This window comes from Amblyraja radiata, chromosome 32 (assembly GCF_010909765.2).
Source record: "Amblyraja radiata isolate CabotCenter1 chromosome 32, sAmbRad1.1.pri, whole genome shotgun sequence".
Taxonomy (NCBI): domain Eukaryota; kingdom Metazoa; phylum Chordata; class Chondrichthyes; order Rajiformes; family Rajidae; genus Amblyraja; species Amblyraja radiata.
Window position 1 is genome coordinate 7,680,005 of NC_045987.1, and position 18,540 is coordinate 7,698,544.

Here is an 18,540-nt window from a genome sequence, read left to right on the forward strand (position 1 = left end):
CCAATATACCTCACTGAGAAACATCCAAAGTAACATTTGCAATCATCTCACGACACACTGAGCAACAGGTAACTCGCGCTGCCTGTCCGTGTATCCAAGGAGATGTCAGTGAGTTTACGATCTGTAAAGGAGTAACCAGGTCAGGCAGCATCTTTAGTTTTTGTTTAGAGATAGAGTGGAAACAGAACCTTTGGCCCAACGAGTCCACGCCGACCAGCAATGCCCGCACACTTAGCACTATCCTACACACAAGGGACAATTTACAATTTTACCGAGGCCAATAAAACCTGTATGTTTTCGGAGTGTGGGAGGAAACCCAAGCGCGGAGAGAAGGTGCAAACTCCATACAGACAGCACCCATAGTCGGGATTGAACCCGGGTATCTGGCGTTGTAAGGCAGCAGCTCTACCGCTGTTCCACGGTACAGCCCTCTCCTGAAAACAAGGATGTCAATGTTCCCCATGAACTATCCAGTACTCTGTGCCCTCTTGTGTATTAAACAGCATCTGCGGTTCCTTGTTCTTACAACCTGAATCACTTGGTAGATGGCTTGTTTGGAGCTGGAACATATTGAAGTCATGTTGTGGCCAGCTTGTTGCCCTGAGTCAGAGTGCACATCACCTTGGGTCTGTTTGTCTTGGCCTCGTTGGCCAAGGTTAGGGTCAGACGTTACCCGGGACAGCCGGGTCCCAAGTGCTTTGTCTCATGTTGGGGAGTTCCAAGCAGGTTATCCTGGGCCAGGATGTGGCGAGCATGTTGCCCTAGGTTGGATAGTCCTGGGCAGGCTGGTCTGGATCCATGTCCCGGGTCAGAATGTACCGTACGTTATCCTGGATGAGAGAGTGTGCCGAGCACACTGACCTGGGTTAGAACGTGTCCCATGTCAGAATGTCCCCAGCACTTGCCTTTGTCCCAGGCCAGCCCGGGATCAGTTGATGGGGGTGACGTGGCTCCTCTGGAGGCTGAACTCCTTGGCCTTCAGCCGTAGATTGGCAATGCTGTTCGCCATGGTCACTCCTGGACTGCTGCCGCTCGATCCGTTCGAAGTGTAAGATGGCAACGGGCTGTAAACACACAGAACAATCGTTGTGTGTCTTTGCTCGTTCATGCGTGTATGTGTGTGTACATGTGCATACACATTTGCGTGGGCATGTGCGTGTTTGTTCTGTGCGTGTGTGTGCGTTCATTTCCGTGTGCGCACATGTGCGTGTGTGCATGTGTGTGTGCATGCATGTGTGTATGTGCGTGTGTGTGTGCGCGCGCACGTGTGAGTGTGTGCGCTTGTGTGTCCGTGTGTGTGCGTGCGCGTGTGAGTGTGTGTGCAGATACGTGTCTGTGTCTGTGGAAGTTGGAGGGGAGGACAGGTTTTCCAAAATCTCTCCTGTTGAGTGAAGACAAAAGAGAATGCAGATGCTGGGATCTGGAACAAGGAACAGATGCTGGAATAACTCCATGGTCAAACAGCATCTGAGGAGGCAGAGAAACGGTGAACAATTCGAGTCAAGCCCTGCATCAGAGTGAGAAGAGGGATGATTGCCAGTACATAAGTGGGTGGGTGGGAGGGGATAGAGACCAGTGGGTGATAGCTTGAACTAGAGGGGGAGGGGATGATGGGCAGGTGGAATCAGTCGGGGGAGGAGGATGGCAGAGATGAATAAAATGAGACAAGATGGATGTGTGAGGGTGTGTGAAGAGGAACATGAGGCTAAGGGCTATCTGAAGTTGGAAAGTTCAATGTACAAACCACTCAGTACCAGCTGCCCAAGTCTGAAGAAGGGTCTCGACCCGAAACGTCACCCATTCCTTCTCTCCAGAGATGCTGCCTGTCCCGCTGAGTTACTCCAGCACCTTGTGTCTATCTTCGAGATATGGGGTATTGTTCCGCCATTTTGCGTTTGGCCTCTCTCTGGCGATGGACGAGGTTGAAACGGATGTGTTGGGTGAGAGAGTGTGATGGACAGTTACAATGACATGTGACCGCGAGCGGGGGGAGGGGGGGGCTGCAGCCGTGGGTGTTCCCGCTGCGCCGTTACCTGTAGGAAGAGTTGCCCGACCACGAGAGAAACTCTGCGCCCAGGGAAGGTTGCCGGGGGGCGACCGGCTGCTCGACGGCAGCTTCCGTGCCGTAGGATTTGAGGAGCGACACCGTCCTGCTGGCCAACGAGGCGCGTTCGTTCCGCCGAAACTTGGCTCGCCGATTCTGAAACCAGACCTGCGGGAGTAACGGGGGCGGTGAGGGGGTGAGAGATGGGAGCTGTTTTCTGTCAACCAGTTTCATGTCAACCCGGCCTTTGTATTACAATCGGCAGCAACAGTTTCTGAGCCAAATCCACACGACTCTTAAAACATAGAACATGGAGCGGAGAACATAGACTATGAACACAGAACATAGAACAATACAGCACAAGATTAAGCCTAAAGGGCCTGTCCCACGAGCATGCGGCTGCATGCGGCAAGCGCGACCTAACCAGAAGCGGGGGCCGCGCGGAGGACGAGTGAGCGACGTGAAGTTTGAGCAAAGTCCGCGGGAAGTTCGTGCGTGACGTACGGCGTCGAGGCGGCTGAGGGCCGGCAGGCCGTTGCCGCGTGGAATTTTTGAACACGGTCAGTTTTTCGGAGCCCCCCTCGATGTCGGGACCAGCTCCGCACAACTCCATACGGCTCCGGCGATCGAAGTGGGACCGGCCCCGCGAGGCCGTACGGCTCAAGCGACCACGTTAGGTCGCGCTTGGAGCCGCTTAGGTCGCGCTTGCCGCATGGAGTCGCATGCTCGTGGGACAGACCCTTTACAATCCATAATGCCCATGCCCAACATAATGCCAAGTTACACTCTTCTCCTCTGCCTGCACGTGTTCCATATCCCCCCTACACCTCACGTTCCGCTGAAGTAAGTTTTCAGAAGTGTCTTGAAGGAGCAGGGGTGAGGTGGAGAGTTCTAGAAAGGAGATGCCCAAGGTCTGGGTCAAAGCAGCTGAATCTGGTGGGTTGGAAATGGTGGATTTGTGGGAGCACAGAATTGGCGGGGCCGAGACATTTCCATTAGTTCTGGGGCTGGATGAGGTGACTGAGATGGTGCAGCCATGGAGGGATCTGGATGCAGGCAGAACCGACAGAGATCTATGTTTAAGAAGGAACTGCAGATGCTGGATAAATCGAAGGCACACAAAAATGCTGGAGAAACTCAGCGGGTGCAGCAGCATCTATGGAGCGAAGGAAAAAGGCAACGTTTCGGGACGAAACGTTGCCTTTTTCCTTCGCTCCATAGATGCTGCTGCACCCGCTGAGTTTCTCCAGCATTTTTGTGCACCTTCGACAGAGATCTATTCTCTGCTGTGTCTATCCACCTTTCCATCACAGATCTCCTGTGGATCGGGCAGCGACGTGAAATAAACTCACAAGGCTTGGCAAAGGGAAAGGTTTGAGTTCCACGTTCCGATGCGCTGCACAAGCTACGGAAGGGGACGGGGGCAAGTCAATACATCAGGTGAAGGATTTGCGGCCTTAAGGTGGAAGCCAACAGTATTGGTGAATTCAAGGGAGGCTTGAAAATAGTCAAGGCAGGAGGAGAGGAGAGGAGAAGATGGGGATGGAGTCCATGTACCGCATCAACCCCGGCACGCTCCCACCCTCTGTATGGCGATCCCATGCACGATTGGCACTGCATTGGTGCTTTGTCCCGACCTGCACTCTCGCCTCGCTCAGGTTGACTCTCCTGGCCAGCTCCTCCCGGACAAATGCATCCGGATAATGCGTTCGCTCGAAGACCCTCTCCAGTGCCTGGAGTTGTGAACTGTTAAACGTGGTCCTGTTCCTCCTCTGCTTCTTCCTCTCTTTCTGGAGATCTGCGTTTAGAATGCGTCGCACCACTGCAGGAGGCGGGAGAGAGGGGAGGTGGAGAAGGGTTACAAAATGGCATTATCCCCCACACAGGCAAAGAGCAAGTGTGTGTGTGGGACCCGTACCCCAGTGAGGGCCAGTGTGTGTGTGTGTGTGTGTGTGTGTGGGACCCGTACCCCAGTGAGGGTCTGTGTGTGTGTGTGTGTGTGTGTGTGTGGGACCTGTACCCCAGTGAGGGCCTGTGTGTGTGTGTGTGTGGGACCCGTACCCCAGTGAGGGTCAGTGTGTGTGTGTGTGTGTGTGGGACCTGTACCCCAGTGAGAGTCAGTGTGTGTGTGTGGGACCTGTACCCCAGTGAGGGTCAGTGTGTGTGTGTGGGACCTGTACCCCAGTGAGGGTCAGTGTGTGTGTGGGAGAGAGAGAATAGGTTACAGGGAAACAAATGAGGGATGGGACTGGTGGCAATGTTCTGTCCGAATGGTCTCCTTTTTTCGGCTGAAATATGGAGAATGAGCGTGCGTTCCTAGTGTAGAATTCTTCACCTTATGTCCACGAGAGTCCCAAATGAATGTTATAGGGAACTCGGTGAAAACATCTTTACATCCAAGTTTCTACTTCAAAATTATATCAAACTCTACCATTTGAAATCAACCCAATATGATTATATTTCTGAAGTATTGAATCGAGCATACAATCCATGGATTCCAAGGCTTCGATTATGGGAAGCTGTTCCACAAACTATGGTTATATTGCGAGGAACTTAGACAGCTAAAGGAATATCTGATTGAAGTTAAATGGAACCAGCAGGTGAGATAGAGAGATCCTGGTGGGGGAATCTAAGGCTGATCCATGCTAGCTGAAGTTTAGAGCTAAATCTCTCAGGGTGAAGTCAGGAAACGTTGCTCTGGGCAAAAGGTGCTGGAAGTCTGGAGGTTACCTGCAAATGGTGACCGATGCCAAGCCACACCTTACATGCTCTTTGTACCCTTCCATATCTCCAGTCTCCCTCTCCCCTGGCTCTGTCTGAAGTAGGGTCTCGACCTGAAACGTCACCCATTCCTTCTCTCCAGAGATGCTGCCTGTCCCGCTGAGTTACTCCAGCATTTTGTGTCACCACCCTCTGAGGCAGAGAATTCCACAGAGTCAACACTCTCTGTGAGAAAAAGTGTTTCCTCGTTTCCGTTCTAAATGGCTCACTCCTTATTCTTAAACTGTGGCCCCTGGTTCTGGACTACCCCAACATCGGGAACATGTTTCCTGCCTCTAGTGTGTCCAAGCCCTTAACAATCTTATATGTTTCAATGAGATACCCTCTCATCCTTCTAAACTCCAGAGTGTACAAGCCCAGCCGTTCCATTCTCTCAGCATATGACAGTCCCGCAATCCTGGGAATTAACCTTGTAAACCTACGCTGCACTCCCTCAATAGCAAGAATGTCCTTCCTCAAATTAGGGGACCAAACCTGCACACAATTCATTAATCCTTTGACCAAACATTTGGGTCATTTTCACCAGGTTGTGTCACTTTTGTCTGGCCATATTCCCCGCACAAGTGGCCTTGTTAATGCGAAGTACATCATTCAGCTCACAGTTGTAAACCCAGGGATCAATCAACCCTGATTGGGATTTCAATTTATTTTTGTAAAAAATAATAATATTTTGAACCCCTGATGTAAATCCCGACTGACGAGAATTACAGTAAATGCAAACGAGGCCTTAGTTCTCTGGCCCAGACAAGGAGAGTTTTTTTCCCTTGTGCTTCACAAACCAAAGTGTTTTCAATTAAGGATTGCGAGATTTGCCAAAGTTTTGACTCACACTTTCGGCCTTGTTTTCCAATTAAAATATCTTTGGCTGCCTTGCTCTCATTAGCCGGGATACACGTTCAATCAGGAGCTGGACCTGAGCTTGGGCCTTGATTAACACATGTCCTGCTGTCTACAACAGACTCAGCAGGTTCGATGTTGCTACTGCCTAGCGCAGTTCCCTTTGATTTGCATTGAATGCACTGTTTTTGCTTTCTTTTCTCCCTACTTTAGGAAAGAGAGCATGGATGGATCAAAGCATGCCGTGCTAGAGGGGCAGCAGTGACTGCATGCAGGACAGGACGGGCACTATCTTGGTGGGGGGAAGGGAAGATCGGAGGGTCAGTACTCAGGGAGCATTTCACACTCAGGCAACACTGGTGCAGTTCACCATTGGCAGAGGGGCGATTCCCAATGTGCTCTCCTGGTGCAGAGGTAGGTGTGAGCTCACACTGCTGGTGTTGGGGTAGTTGTGAGTTCACACTCCCCTCTGGTGCAGGGGTGGGTGTGAGCTCACACTTCTGGTATATGGGTAGTTGTGAGTTCACACTCCCCTCTGGTGCAGGGGCAGGTGTAAGTTCATTGCTGGTGCAGGGGTAGTTGTGAGCTTACACTTCCAGTGCAATGGTAGGTGCGAGTTCACACTCCAACAGTGCAGGAGCAGGTGTGAATTCACACTTCTCTGGTGCAGGGTTAGGTGTGAGTTCACATTCCATCAGTGATGGTGGGGATAGCCCTCTCACTCCCAGATATAGGGCAATATTATCACTCAACCAATATCATTTAACCAGATCACCCAATGGTAACCACACTGTTATATGCGGGACGCAAGGAATGGCAGATGCTAGAATCTTGAGCAAAACACAAAGTGCTGGAATAACACAGCGGGTCAGGCAGCATCTGTGGAGAACATGGATAGATGATCTTTCAGGTCGGGCAGGTACTGTAAAAGTATTCAAAAGACACTTAGACAGGTACGTGGAAGGACGTGGGCCATACGCGGGCAAATGGGACCATCTAAGATGGGCCAGCATGGACGAGTCGGATCGAAGGGCCTGTTTCCGTGCTGTCTGACTGTGACTCCCATCAATAGTGACGACCAGAAATTACTCGTTCTCCTCTGGGAGAGGGGTGGGTGTGCATTGTGAGCCTTCTCCACCCCCCCCCCCCCCCACCTCCCCCCACCTCACCTCCAAATAAAGCCCCCTCCTCTGCCCACCCCAATGTGAGTCCCTCATCAGCTGCCTGTCATTGGCCACCTCACTGCCTTACAGATCGGCTTAACTAGAGGGGCAGCACCTTGTATTCTGTCTGGGTGGTCTACAATCCAATGGTATTTATGTACTTCCAATTTCAGCCCCCCCCCCACCACCGTCCCTTTATCTCTCTTTCTCATCTACTCTCACACAACCCCTTCTATCCAATCTCCCCCATATCTGTAGTTCCCCCACCTGTCCAATCCCCACCCCACCTGTCCACCCCCCCCTAGCTGTCCACCCCCTCCTATCCACCCCACCCCACTTCTCTTGTTGGCATGGATCACTGTAGCTGGTATTATAACCTTGATATTCAAAGGAATAGAACTCAGACCACGCTACCCGCCTTCAAACTGAATCCCTCACTCAGGGATGAATCTGCTGATTCTCGGTCTGCATGTCTCCAAGACCAATATTCCGTTCTGAGACTCGGTGCCCAGACTCGAGTGTTATTACTCCACAGGGAGGTTAACCAGAGCTTTATATAACAGTATCCTAACTTCCGCCTCTTTTGTATTCCAACCCGAGGCCAACATACCATTGGCCATGAAATTATTTTTTTTAATACCTTCTACCAGCCTACGTCTTGAGAATGAATAATATTAATTTGAAAAAAAAACTCCCTGTGCCACAAGGGTTCTGGTGGAGTTTCTGGTATTTGTCACACAGTGGGATCGACAAGTAAGACTTTAGGCAGCACAGCCTGCTAAATACAGAATTAAGTTTAATTCCACACTGTTGTCTTTGAAATAAACCTTCCCTCCCATTCGGCTGAAAGTTTTCTTTCGGTAAAATAATAGACTTTATTGAGTGGAATGAATTCATTCGATCTGCAGGGTTCGTTAACTTGTATCTCCATTGTTCTGATGATCAAATGACCTCCTTCCGAGTGATATTTACTCTGTGAGTCCACGTGAACATTGAGCGTTTCAGCAGAACACCAGGACGGCTGTTTCCTCAGCATCGGTTCAGTGTTTACCATTCCAGCTGCACTCCATAGGAAACAGGAGATGGAGCAGAGAGAGAGGACGGGAAAACAAGGGAAGGGATGGGAAAGGGAGGCAATAACTGGAGAGAGACAGACAGACAGAAAGACAAGGAAATGCATGCACAAAGTTCAGAGAGAAATTTATGTAGAAGTAGATAGATGTAGATAACGAGGCATGAGGTTGATTTACAGTAAGCAGGAGATGAGGAACCACCATCTGAAGGGGAATAAGCTTCACGGATCAGTTTTAAGGTGAGGGGGGACATTGAGGGCAAGTTATTTTACACAGGATGGTGGGTATCTGAAACGTGCAGCCGGGGATATTGGAGGCAGATACAATAGTGGTGACTAAGAGACGTTTAGATAGGCATGTGATGTGCAGGGAATGGGCGGGTATGGATCATGTGCAGGCAGATAAGAGTTGGTCTTGGCATCATGTACGGCACAGGTGTTATGGGCTGAAGTGTCTGTTCCTGTACTGTACTGTTCTATGTTCTAAGCTACTAACTGGTTGGGGGCATGAGTAGAGGAAGTGGGTGAGGGGTAATCAAACCCAGGGTGATTCTGCAGGCCAGGGACACGGGCCGATGGGAGAACAAATTGAGATGGGGGAGGGAGAGAGACTGGAGGCGGGACTGGCAGACTGTGGGGGGAGAGTGACAGACAAGGGGAGAGTGATAGATGGGGGTGAGAAAACAACGGAGACAGACAGAGGAGAGTGATAGCCTCAGGGGGAGGATGGAGGGTGATGCATCGAGAGTGGCAGGCTTGGGGGAAGAGTACAGAATGGGGGGAGAGTGAAAGACTGGGGGCGAAGAGTGAGACGGGGGGAGAGGGAGAGACTGGGGGGAGAGGGACAGACTTGGGGGGGGGGAGAGTGAGAGATTGGGGGGACAGTGACCAACTCAGGGGAGAAAGCGATAGACTTGGAGGAGGGAGAGTGACAGGTATGGGGTAGAGAGAATGCAAGATGGGGGGGGGGGGGCAATGACATACTTGTAGGTGGAGAGTGGCTGACTTGTAGGTGGCAAGAGTAACTGGTAGGAGAGGGAGAGAGACAGATGGTGGGAGAGGATCTGTTTCATCATGATCCCATTGTTGCTTTATGCAAGTTAAAAATGCACAAATATTTTATATTGTTTTGAAGGTTTTAATAACTTTCAAAACCCCGGTTTGTAAATATTCCATATGCTGACGAGTTCAAATATCCGGGGTCAACTGTTCAGCTAGATGCGCGGTTAGTTGAGAAACTGAATCATCAAATAATATCAGCATGGGCAATGTGGAATTTGGCAGTGAGGACAGTTTGTGTTGAGCCAGGTTCGGTGAAACTGCAAAGAAAGTTTAAAACACATGTGTGCATGCAGCAACTTTGTACGGAGTGAAGATCTGGCCTCCGTTCAGTTCAGTTTATTGTCACGTGTACTGAGGTACAGTGAAAAGCTTTTGTTGTCTGCTATCCAGTCAGCAGAAAGACAATACATGATTACAATCGAGCCATATACAGTGTATGGATACATGATAAGGGAATAACGTTTAGTGCAAGGTAAAGCCAGCGAAGTCCGATCAAGGATAGTCCGAGAATCACCAATGAGGTAGATAGTAGTTCAGCACTGCTCTCTGGGTGTAGTAGGATGATTCATTTGCCTGATAACAGCTGGGAAGAAACTGTCCCTGAGTCTGGAGGTGTGCATTTTCACACTTCTATACCTTTTGCCTGATGGGAGAGGGGAGAAGAGGGAGCGACCAGTGTGTGACTCGCTGGAGAAACTTCAAGCAAGGATACTGAGTAAGATGGAGGTGAGAATGCTTCAGGAAAGAATGATGAACAGAGAGCACGCACAGTGGTTTGTGGTGTCGTCCAGGCATCTGTTAAAGTGCTGGACAGACGGCCAGCTTTGTATAGACGGAATGAAAGAATCTGTTCAAAAAGACATGACCAAAATGGCACTCACAGCAATGAGAAGAAAACTGAAGATGAGAAGCAGTGCGATGGTGGAGGCAGAGTTGGAAGCTGAGATGGAAGAGAGTACACATAACTGAACCCAGAACAGCAACTTTACTAAGACAGCACGAGAGAGGAACATGTTGAAAGCTGTTGAATGGTGTGATTCTAAACCTCCAGAAACATGGCTGTGAGTTTTTGAAACTTAAAACTCTGTAAAGTTTGGACACAGACTTTCCATGAAGTAGAATCTATCTTAATTATAATCATCGGGCCACACAGTACAAAAAATAAACTAATGAGGGATGGAAATCGTGGAGGGTCACTCTCCCCATTCTGTTACTTTCTCCGCCAAACTTGTCCCTCTCCCACAGTACGTCAGTCTCCCTCTTTCCCATCTGTTACTCTCTCCCCTGAGGCGATCGTTCTCCTCGGCATGTTGCTCTCCCCCCCCCCCCCCCCCCAATATAAGATCCTGGCATATTGAAGGTTTATACCAGGGGTGGGGAACCTGAGGCCTTAAGGCCACATGTGGCCTTCTAGGCCATTAAGTGCGGCCTTCTGAATGAATCCAAATTTTGTCGAACAAATCCTTTTATTTTTATTAATATGCTTTTGTTTGTCTTTTATTATATTTATTTTAATCTTAAAATGAACGTATTTAAAATACTAAAAGAGTAAAAGAAAATTCAACAAAATAATCCTCCCCGACCGACAGCCACAATTAAGACATTAGAAAGTCGTGAGGGCTATTTTAACAAAATAATGTACATTTTGAAGTATATCAAATTGAAGTTTGTTGGATGCGGCTTTATTAGATTACAGCTAACTTAATGCAGCATTCCAACATGAAAAGGTTCCCCACCCCTGGTTTATACCCTCCACCCCCGGCCCTGCAATAATTTAGCACCATTCCTTACACCTTTATCCTGGTTGTTATGAAAAAGGACCCTAAATGCGTCTGAATTCAGTGGGAAATTTCAAGGGGTAGATTATACTGTGGGTCTGTTTGAGATTAGGGGAGGAACCGTCAGACTAACCCAAAGGCAACTGTGAACCATGTGGAGTTTTAACCAGAATTTGAAAGGTTCATGGCCACTTGCACTGATCCCTGCATTTTACCCTAATCCACTCCCTCTTCCCGAGCCTGCTCCAGCACTTGATAATAGCCCGGCTGATCCCCTTCATCCCTGTCTGCCCACAGCCACCATTACTGATATTAACTTTTAATTGCAGATACATGATTTAACACAGCTGCCGGGTGGATTTGAAGCCACGTTCTTGCCTCATGATCCCAACCAGTGCAGCGAGATAGCAGTGCCCTGTTGGAACCGGGGGGTGGATAGGTACATGGATAGAGGGACAGGGGGACACGTTAGCAGGAAGTGGCTACAGGGGCAAGTCTGAGTCACCAATCTTCCTCAATAACAAACAAATCAGAAAAAAAATAAAATTGCAGTGTCTGGAGAGTGAAACAAATTCTAGGAAATATATTGAGGCCACCGGATTGATTAAGATTAGTATTTTGACTCCGATGAAAGGCATATTTTTGACTCTGGAGCACAGCACGCAGAACTAAAAGACAGAGTTGTTGGATGGAATTCTTCGACCCGAATTGTTGACAGGAGATAGGGAACTGCAGATGCTGGAATCTTGAGCAAAACACATAATGCTGGAGGAACTCAGCGGGTCGGGTGACGTCTGGGGCAGGGTTGGGGGGGGGGGTACAGGCGAGGTTTTGGGGTCGGGACCTTTCTTCAGACTCTTGCACACAGTTCTACGTCTGAATTCAGGCGCGGCAGTAAGCCACTCGGCCCTTCGAGCCTATTCTGTCCCTTGACAAGACCGTGGCTGGTGTGATTGTAAACTCCGCATTCCTCTCCTCCAGTGACCTTTCGCCTCCTTGCTTATCAAGTGTTTATCTACCTCTATATGTTTAAGAAAAACATTCCAAGGCTCTGCTTCTGCCGCGCTTCGATGCAGAGTCTTACCCAAGTCTCAGTATCGTGGTCGCTTTCATAACTGGAGAAGACCCCTGATCCATAAACTGTGACCCCCCTCGCTCCAAACCCACTCACAGGAGAACCCCCCCCCCCCCCACCCTACAGCCTGTCAAACCCCCTCAGCATCTCACACTGATCCGCCAGCATATTAATCTACAAACACCCAGGGGCCACTTCCAATTGAAATGATAGTTACCATGTTAGAATTACAAAATGCAGGAGTAACTCAGCGGGTCAGGCAGCGTCTCTGGGGAGAAGGAATGGGAGACCCTTCTTCAGACTTCAGTCACCTATTCCTTTTCTCCAGAGACTCTGCCTGAGCCACTGGATTACTCCAGCACTTTGTATCTAACTTCGGTTTAAACCATCATCTGCAGTTCCTTGCTACCTAATACATTGTAATTCTTTAGCAAAACACAAAGTGCTGGAGAAACTCACAGAGGGTCAGGGGAGGGGATGGACAGGCGATGGATGGTTCAAGTTGGGACCCTTCTTCAGATTCCCTTATTATTGGGATCCTTCTTTCTTACATTATTGGCCCTGTAGTTACCGGGTGGGCTCGGGGTAGGTTTCACGCCGCCCCCTGTTCCTGTCCCCGGCCAGTCCCGAGCCCTAAACAACCTCCCTCCCCTCCCCATCCATCACTCACTCACCGTTCTGCCGAGCCGCCTCGCCTCCGCCGCCGAGCCCGGGCTGATCTCTCGTCCTCCGGCCGCTCTCCCTCGCCCCCCTGGCCGGCTCCGGGCAGCCGTTCATGCCCGGCGCCTCTCCCAGATCCAGCAGATGACTGACCGAGAAACTCTTTCTGTTCTGAACGGCCTCCGGCGTCCCCAGCCCGGCCGGACACAGAGAGCCCGGTTTTTCCATCAGTTTGAACAGATCACCCTCCACCTCCCCTCCCCTCCCCTCCCCACACCAACCCGGCCCGTGGTCGCCACAGATCCTCCCTCCCTCCACCCCCCCCACAACTCTCCACAACTTCTCACAACTTTTGTCTCGCTGCGGAACTCTCCCCACTTCTTGCTGACGGATACGAAAAGAAGTCTTTCAGGAGTTTTGTCAGTTGTTGCCGCCCACTCCCCCCACGGATCTCTTACACAACACAACTCCACCGCCCACTCTAACCTCTGCCGTGACTCAGCGGGGGATAACGTTGTCTCCACATCCCTCCTCTCCCTCCTCCTCCGTCCCTCTCTCCCCTCCCCTCCTTTTTCCTCCCCCTTTCCTCTCTCCTCCTTCCCTCTCTCCTTCATTCACTCCTCCCTTCCTTTCCCCCTTCCCTCCTTCTCCCTCTCCACCGTCTCCTTCTTCCTTTCCATTCCCTCTCCTTCCTCTTCTCCCCTCACTCCCTTTCTCTCCTTCCCCCTCTCCCTCCTTCCCTTCCTCCTTCCCCATCTCCCTCCTTCCCTCCCTCCCACACCCCCTGTCTCACCCTTCCTCCCCTCTCCCCCTCCCCGCCTCCCCAACCCGCAACAACAACAACAGCACTCCTGATTTTGAAATTCCGCCAGAAAGCTCCAAAAAAACAATTTAAATTGAAAAAAAAAACCCGAAAGCAGACGATAATAAAACGAAGTCCCCTCCCCTCCTCGCCCCTAGTGTTGCCCAATATGATGTGCCAGGGAATCGCTGCCGTCCGCAACTGTGTCTTGGAGCGTGTCCCCGGGGTTTGGTGACCAGTTACACGGGGAATAACGGACTGATCTGTCCCTTTTACAGAAGCTAAAATTCAATCCAGGTATGGAGCCTTGGATACAAGGATTAACGGAGCCGGGGGTGGGATGCAGACGAGAACCTGATGGAGCGTTTTGGGCGGTTCATATCTAGAATAACACATACCCGCGAGTGAATTGCTATTTGTAATCTAATCTGGGCGTTTGTGTGGTCTGTTATATAAAATAGCGAGAATCTTGGAGAGCGTCACAGGATGAAATCTACTTGAGGGATTAGGATGTTTACACATTGATTAACAAACTTGGAAGTGAGTTCAAGTGATTTATATTTTCAATAATAAATAGCCTGGCTATAATATACTGGCTGCTTTCTAAATGTGGGAGTTGGGAGAGGAGGGTGGAGGGGAGGAGGGTATTTTATTGTGTATAAAATAATACAACTCCTTTGGACAAAGGGCTGCACATTGTTGGAGTGTAGATCTTGTCAGGAGTTCAGTCATTAGGGAATGGACTGAAGAAACATGAAGAGTGGTGGGTGCCTGGAACGCACTGCCGGGGGTGGTGGTGGAGGCAGAGACCATAGTGGTATTTAAGAGGCTTTTGGATAGGCCATGTGAAGCCAGGCACATAAGATTAGTCAGCATGGACATTGTGGACTGTAGGGCCTATTACCCTGTGCTGTACCATTCTACATTTTAAACATCAACAGCCAAAGTGAGTCCCACATTGTGCCACCTTGCATTACATACTACTGGGTAAATGGATGACTGGAAAGATGCAGAACATTAGAGGGACTATTCTTATGGTAAATATTAGAAATGATGAGTTAAGAAGGAAGGAGTTCAAGATCTTGAGACAACACTTGAATGAAGGTTTTAATCAACAGAATAGGCATTTTGAGGAGTAATATTTAAGACAAGGACGAGAAACAATGGAACGAGAGGCATCTTTATAAATTGAAAGATACAGCATGGAAACAGGCTGTTCGGCCCACCAAACCCTCACCCATTGTCACTCACCCATTCACACTGGCTCTATGTAATCCCACTTTTGCATCCAGTCCCTACATACTAGGGGCTTATTTACTGAGGCCACTTAACCTACAAACCTGCCTGTCTTTGGAATGTGGGAGAAACTGGAAGGAACCCATGTGGTCACAGGGAGATGGTACAAGCACCACACCAGATCTGGAATCAGAGGGAATACTGAAGTTCTGAGTCAGAAGTTTGCATCTGTTCTGAATGGAAAAGTGGTCTTTGGTGATATAAAGGAAAAAAGCAAAAAGTCCAAAACACTTCCTATGCCATTTATTTTTTTCTATCTCAATTATCTCAATATGTGTGTATAAAATAGACTTCCACCATTCCTTCTTGCAATGAATTCCTGATCACAATTACTTGCTGTGAATTTGATTTCCTCATTCCACAAAATCATGAGAGGAATAGATCGGGTAAACGCGCACAGAGTCTCTTACGCAGAGTAGAGGACACAGGTTTAAGATGAGGGGGGGATAGATTTAATACATCATTAAACCCATCATTAAACAATTGTAGTGCCACAAATATCAACCTCACATATAAAACCGGGATACACTTACGCAGAATACACTTACAAAGAGATACACTTACTGCGCTATACATTTCCATTCTGCCCCAACTGACTCTGTTTCCTCTCCACCAAATCCATCTACTATATATTATCTGCATGTTTGTATTTACAGACCTGTTATGTTGCTCCAAATAAGAATGTAATTGTTCCGTTATTGATACATAAGACAATTAAACGCTAATTACTTTTGACACCCAGTTTCTCTTGTTGATGTACAACGTTTTGTAATTACACTCTTTACATTACATTATCTTTGCTTGTTCTTCCCTTTGACGGGTGTTTCATCTACCATTTGTCCAATAGCCTGTTCAATTCCACAAAGTCCATCGCGATTTCCCTCACAGTTTTCTACATTTCCAAGTTGTACATCATCTGCAGGTTTTGAAACGTTGCCCGATGCATCGAAGTCCAAGTCATTAATATGTATCAAAAATAACAGTGGTCCTGTTATCAACCATTGGGGAAAGAAGTGCTCGCCACAACTCTCTGGTTCCAGCCCCTCAGCCAATGTTTTATCCATGCTGCTTCTGCCAAATGTATTCCAAGGGACTAGATTTTCTTGCAAGTGTCTTATGTAGCATTTTTTCAAACATCCTTTGAAGTCCATTTATACAAATTAGTGTTATTTCCCTAATTAACTGTCTTTATTACCTCTTTAAAAAAAGACATTCAAATTAGTTATACATGATTTGTTTATAACCAGGCAAGCTTCAAGATTCAGTCTTTATTCATCTAATACACCTCTGCTTCCCACAGATACACCCCTGCCACTCTATTCCACGGTGTCACTCTTCAAATCTTCTATATTTCAATAGGATTACCTGTCAATTGTCTCAGCTCCAGACAGAATGGGGAATCTTACTAAATTTCTACTTATAGGCAAGTAAATATTTCCCATGGCATAGGCACTAAAACTGCACACATGTAGAGTGTATACAATTATTGATAGCATGAATGCACCACATTTTTTTCACAGGGTAGGGGAATCAAGGATTAAAGTGAGAGGAGAAAGATTTAATAGGAACCTGAGGGGCAATTTTTTCATACAGATGGTGATGGGTATATGGAAGGTACTATGACAACGTAGGCAGGTACCAAGACAACATTTAAAAGACATTTGGACAGGTACATATAAACAAGAACATAGGTGCAGGAGCAGGCCATTCGGCCCAGCGAGCCATTCAATATGATCATGGCTGATCACCCAAAATCAGTATCCCATTCCTGCTTTTTCCCCATGTCCCTTGATTCCGTTAGCCCTAAGAGCTAAATCTCTCTTGAAAACATCCAGTGAATTGGCCTCCACTGCCTTCCGTGGCAGAGAATTCCACAGATTCACAACTCTCTGGGTGAAAAAGTTTTTCCTCATCTCAGTCCTAAATGGCCTACCCCTTATTCGTAAACCTCAGAAAGGAGTAGGGAGAAGTTAAAGATGTCTGCGAATACTCTCGATAGCTGGTCCACGCAGCTACTAAGGACACGGCCAGGAGCTCCGTCTGGGCCAGTTGCTTTTCATGGGTTTACCCTCAGGAAGGTCGATCTAACCTCAGCACCAGTCACCTTGGGGAGAGGCACATCGGAGTCTGAAGGGCCAGGTGTCACCTCCTTGTTGGCCTTATGCTCGAAGCGAGCATAGAACGCATTAAGTTCATCGGGTAAGGTTGCACTATCACCAATGATATTGCCGGACTGTGCCTTGCAACCAGTTATCTTATTTGGACCGTGCATGGAAAGGAAAGAGGGATGTGGGCCAAATGCAGGCAGATTGGACCAGGTTAGATGAGGCATCTTGTTCTGCATGGCCATGTTGGGCTGAAGGGCCAATTTCCATGCTGTATGACTCCAAACCTCAGATTAGACAAAAATGCTGGAGAAACTCAGCGGGTGAGGCAGCATCTATGGAACAAAGGAATAGGTGACGTTTCTGGTCGAGACCCTTCTCCGATCTCCTTCAGATTTATCTGTTATGACCTAAGCCTGCAGGTCGTGGCCTTCATCAATGTCGACCTTTACATCCCCTCAATATAAACAACCATCTTCCTAATTACCTGTTTCTGGTAATGAATTTTTCGTGATTCATGTGGAAGAACATCCAAGCTTCTCTGAAAACCAACATCTAATCACTCTATGAACATATTCCACAATAGCTAAGAGCCTCACCATTTTCCACTTGATATTCTGATCGATGTCCGTGCCCAATCACCTCATCCCTCTATATCCTACATTATGAACAAAATGTAACTATTTATAATCTTTTTAATTTATTTTTAATTATCCCTCCCCCCCCCCCCCATGCTTCCTGGTATGGCTCCTGGACCTTCCTGGCATGGTGCCTGGAACATGCTGGCAAGGATAATGGTTGGGGAAGGTACAATAGTGGCATTTAAGAGGCTTTTGGATCGGCACATGGATATGCATGGAATGGAGGGATATGGATTATGCACAGGTAGATAAAAGATGGTCTTGGCATCAAGTTCACTGCAAACATTGTTGGCCATAGGTGCCTGTTCTTGTGCTGTGCTGTTCTATAGTCTATGTTCCATGTGGCACCTTATCAAATGGCTTTAGGAATCACTCGTTCCTCATTACTTACTGCTGGTTACATCACTAAAACTGTCTGGCATCTGCCAAACATCATTTCCCTTCCATAAAACACGTTGATTTTGCTTATTATATTATGATTTTCTAAGTGCCTTGCCACTTCCTCAAATGTGAATTCTCTTATTTTGCCAACTACTAAAGTCAGGCTAGCAGGCCGATGGTTCCTTATTTCCTCTTTCCACCAGGTAACTGTGTTAAGTTTGCTACTGTTGCTTCCTTCCACACCGCTCATATCTCGTCAAAATGTCGGAAATGTGCTAAGCGCCTCTGAACACTCAGACAGTTTTTAATCCCATCCCTTAGCTTTCTTTCATTAGTGATCACTTTAAGTTCCTCATGCTCATTACTTTGCCACTGATTTGTATGTTATTTGTTTCTCCTGCTGTGAGCGTTTAAAACAAAGGCGTTCTTTAATGTTCTAGCCTTTTCCTTAACTTCTAATTTCTCTGGTCTCATTCTCTAAGTGATCCACATTCACTCTGATTGCTCTCTTACATTATACATATTCATTATCAGTTTTGATAGTTATTGCTAATTTACCATCAAATTGTGAATTTACCATATAATATATGGTAATGAATCCTGGTGACTGCGCAGGACTGGCAGCTTTCCGTAGACCTGGTGGAACAGATGAAGTTCCCACAGCACATTGCCACGACCATCCTGAGGCCAGATATCCTCCTGGTCTCAGAGACGACCAAAAACATAATCTTGTTGGAACTGACAGTGCCGTGGGAGGACCGTCTGGAGGAGGCCCACGAGAGGAAGAAGACCAAATAGCTGGTCATAGACTGCCGCAAGCAGGGCTGGAAGGCAAGGTGTACG

General features: G+C 48.1%; 1 protein-coding gene across 1 annotated transcript; it reads right to left on the reverse strand.

Annotated features, from left to right (window-relative positions):
• Positions 1-313: 313 nt before the first annotated feature.
• On the reverse strand, positions 314-12,753 carry prrx2 (paired related homeobox 2). The gene is made up of 4 exons (XM_033048694.1): positions 12,487-12,753; positions 3,682-3,866; positions 2,034-2,212; positions 314-1,064 (listed from the first exon to the last, which is right to left on the reverse strand). Exons 1-4 carry the CDS (start codon positions 12,698-12,700, stop codon positions 929-931), a joined length of 714 nt encoding a protein of 237 aa, XP_032904585.1. The 5' UTR covers positions 12,701-12,753; the 3' UTR covers positions 314-928.
• Positions 12,754-18,540: the final 5,787 nt, after the last annotated feature.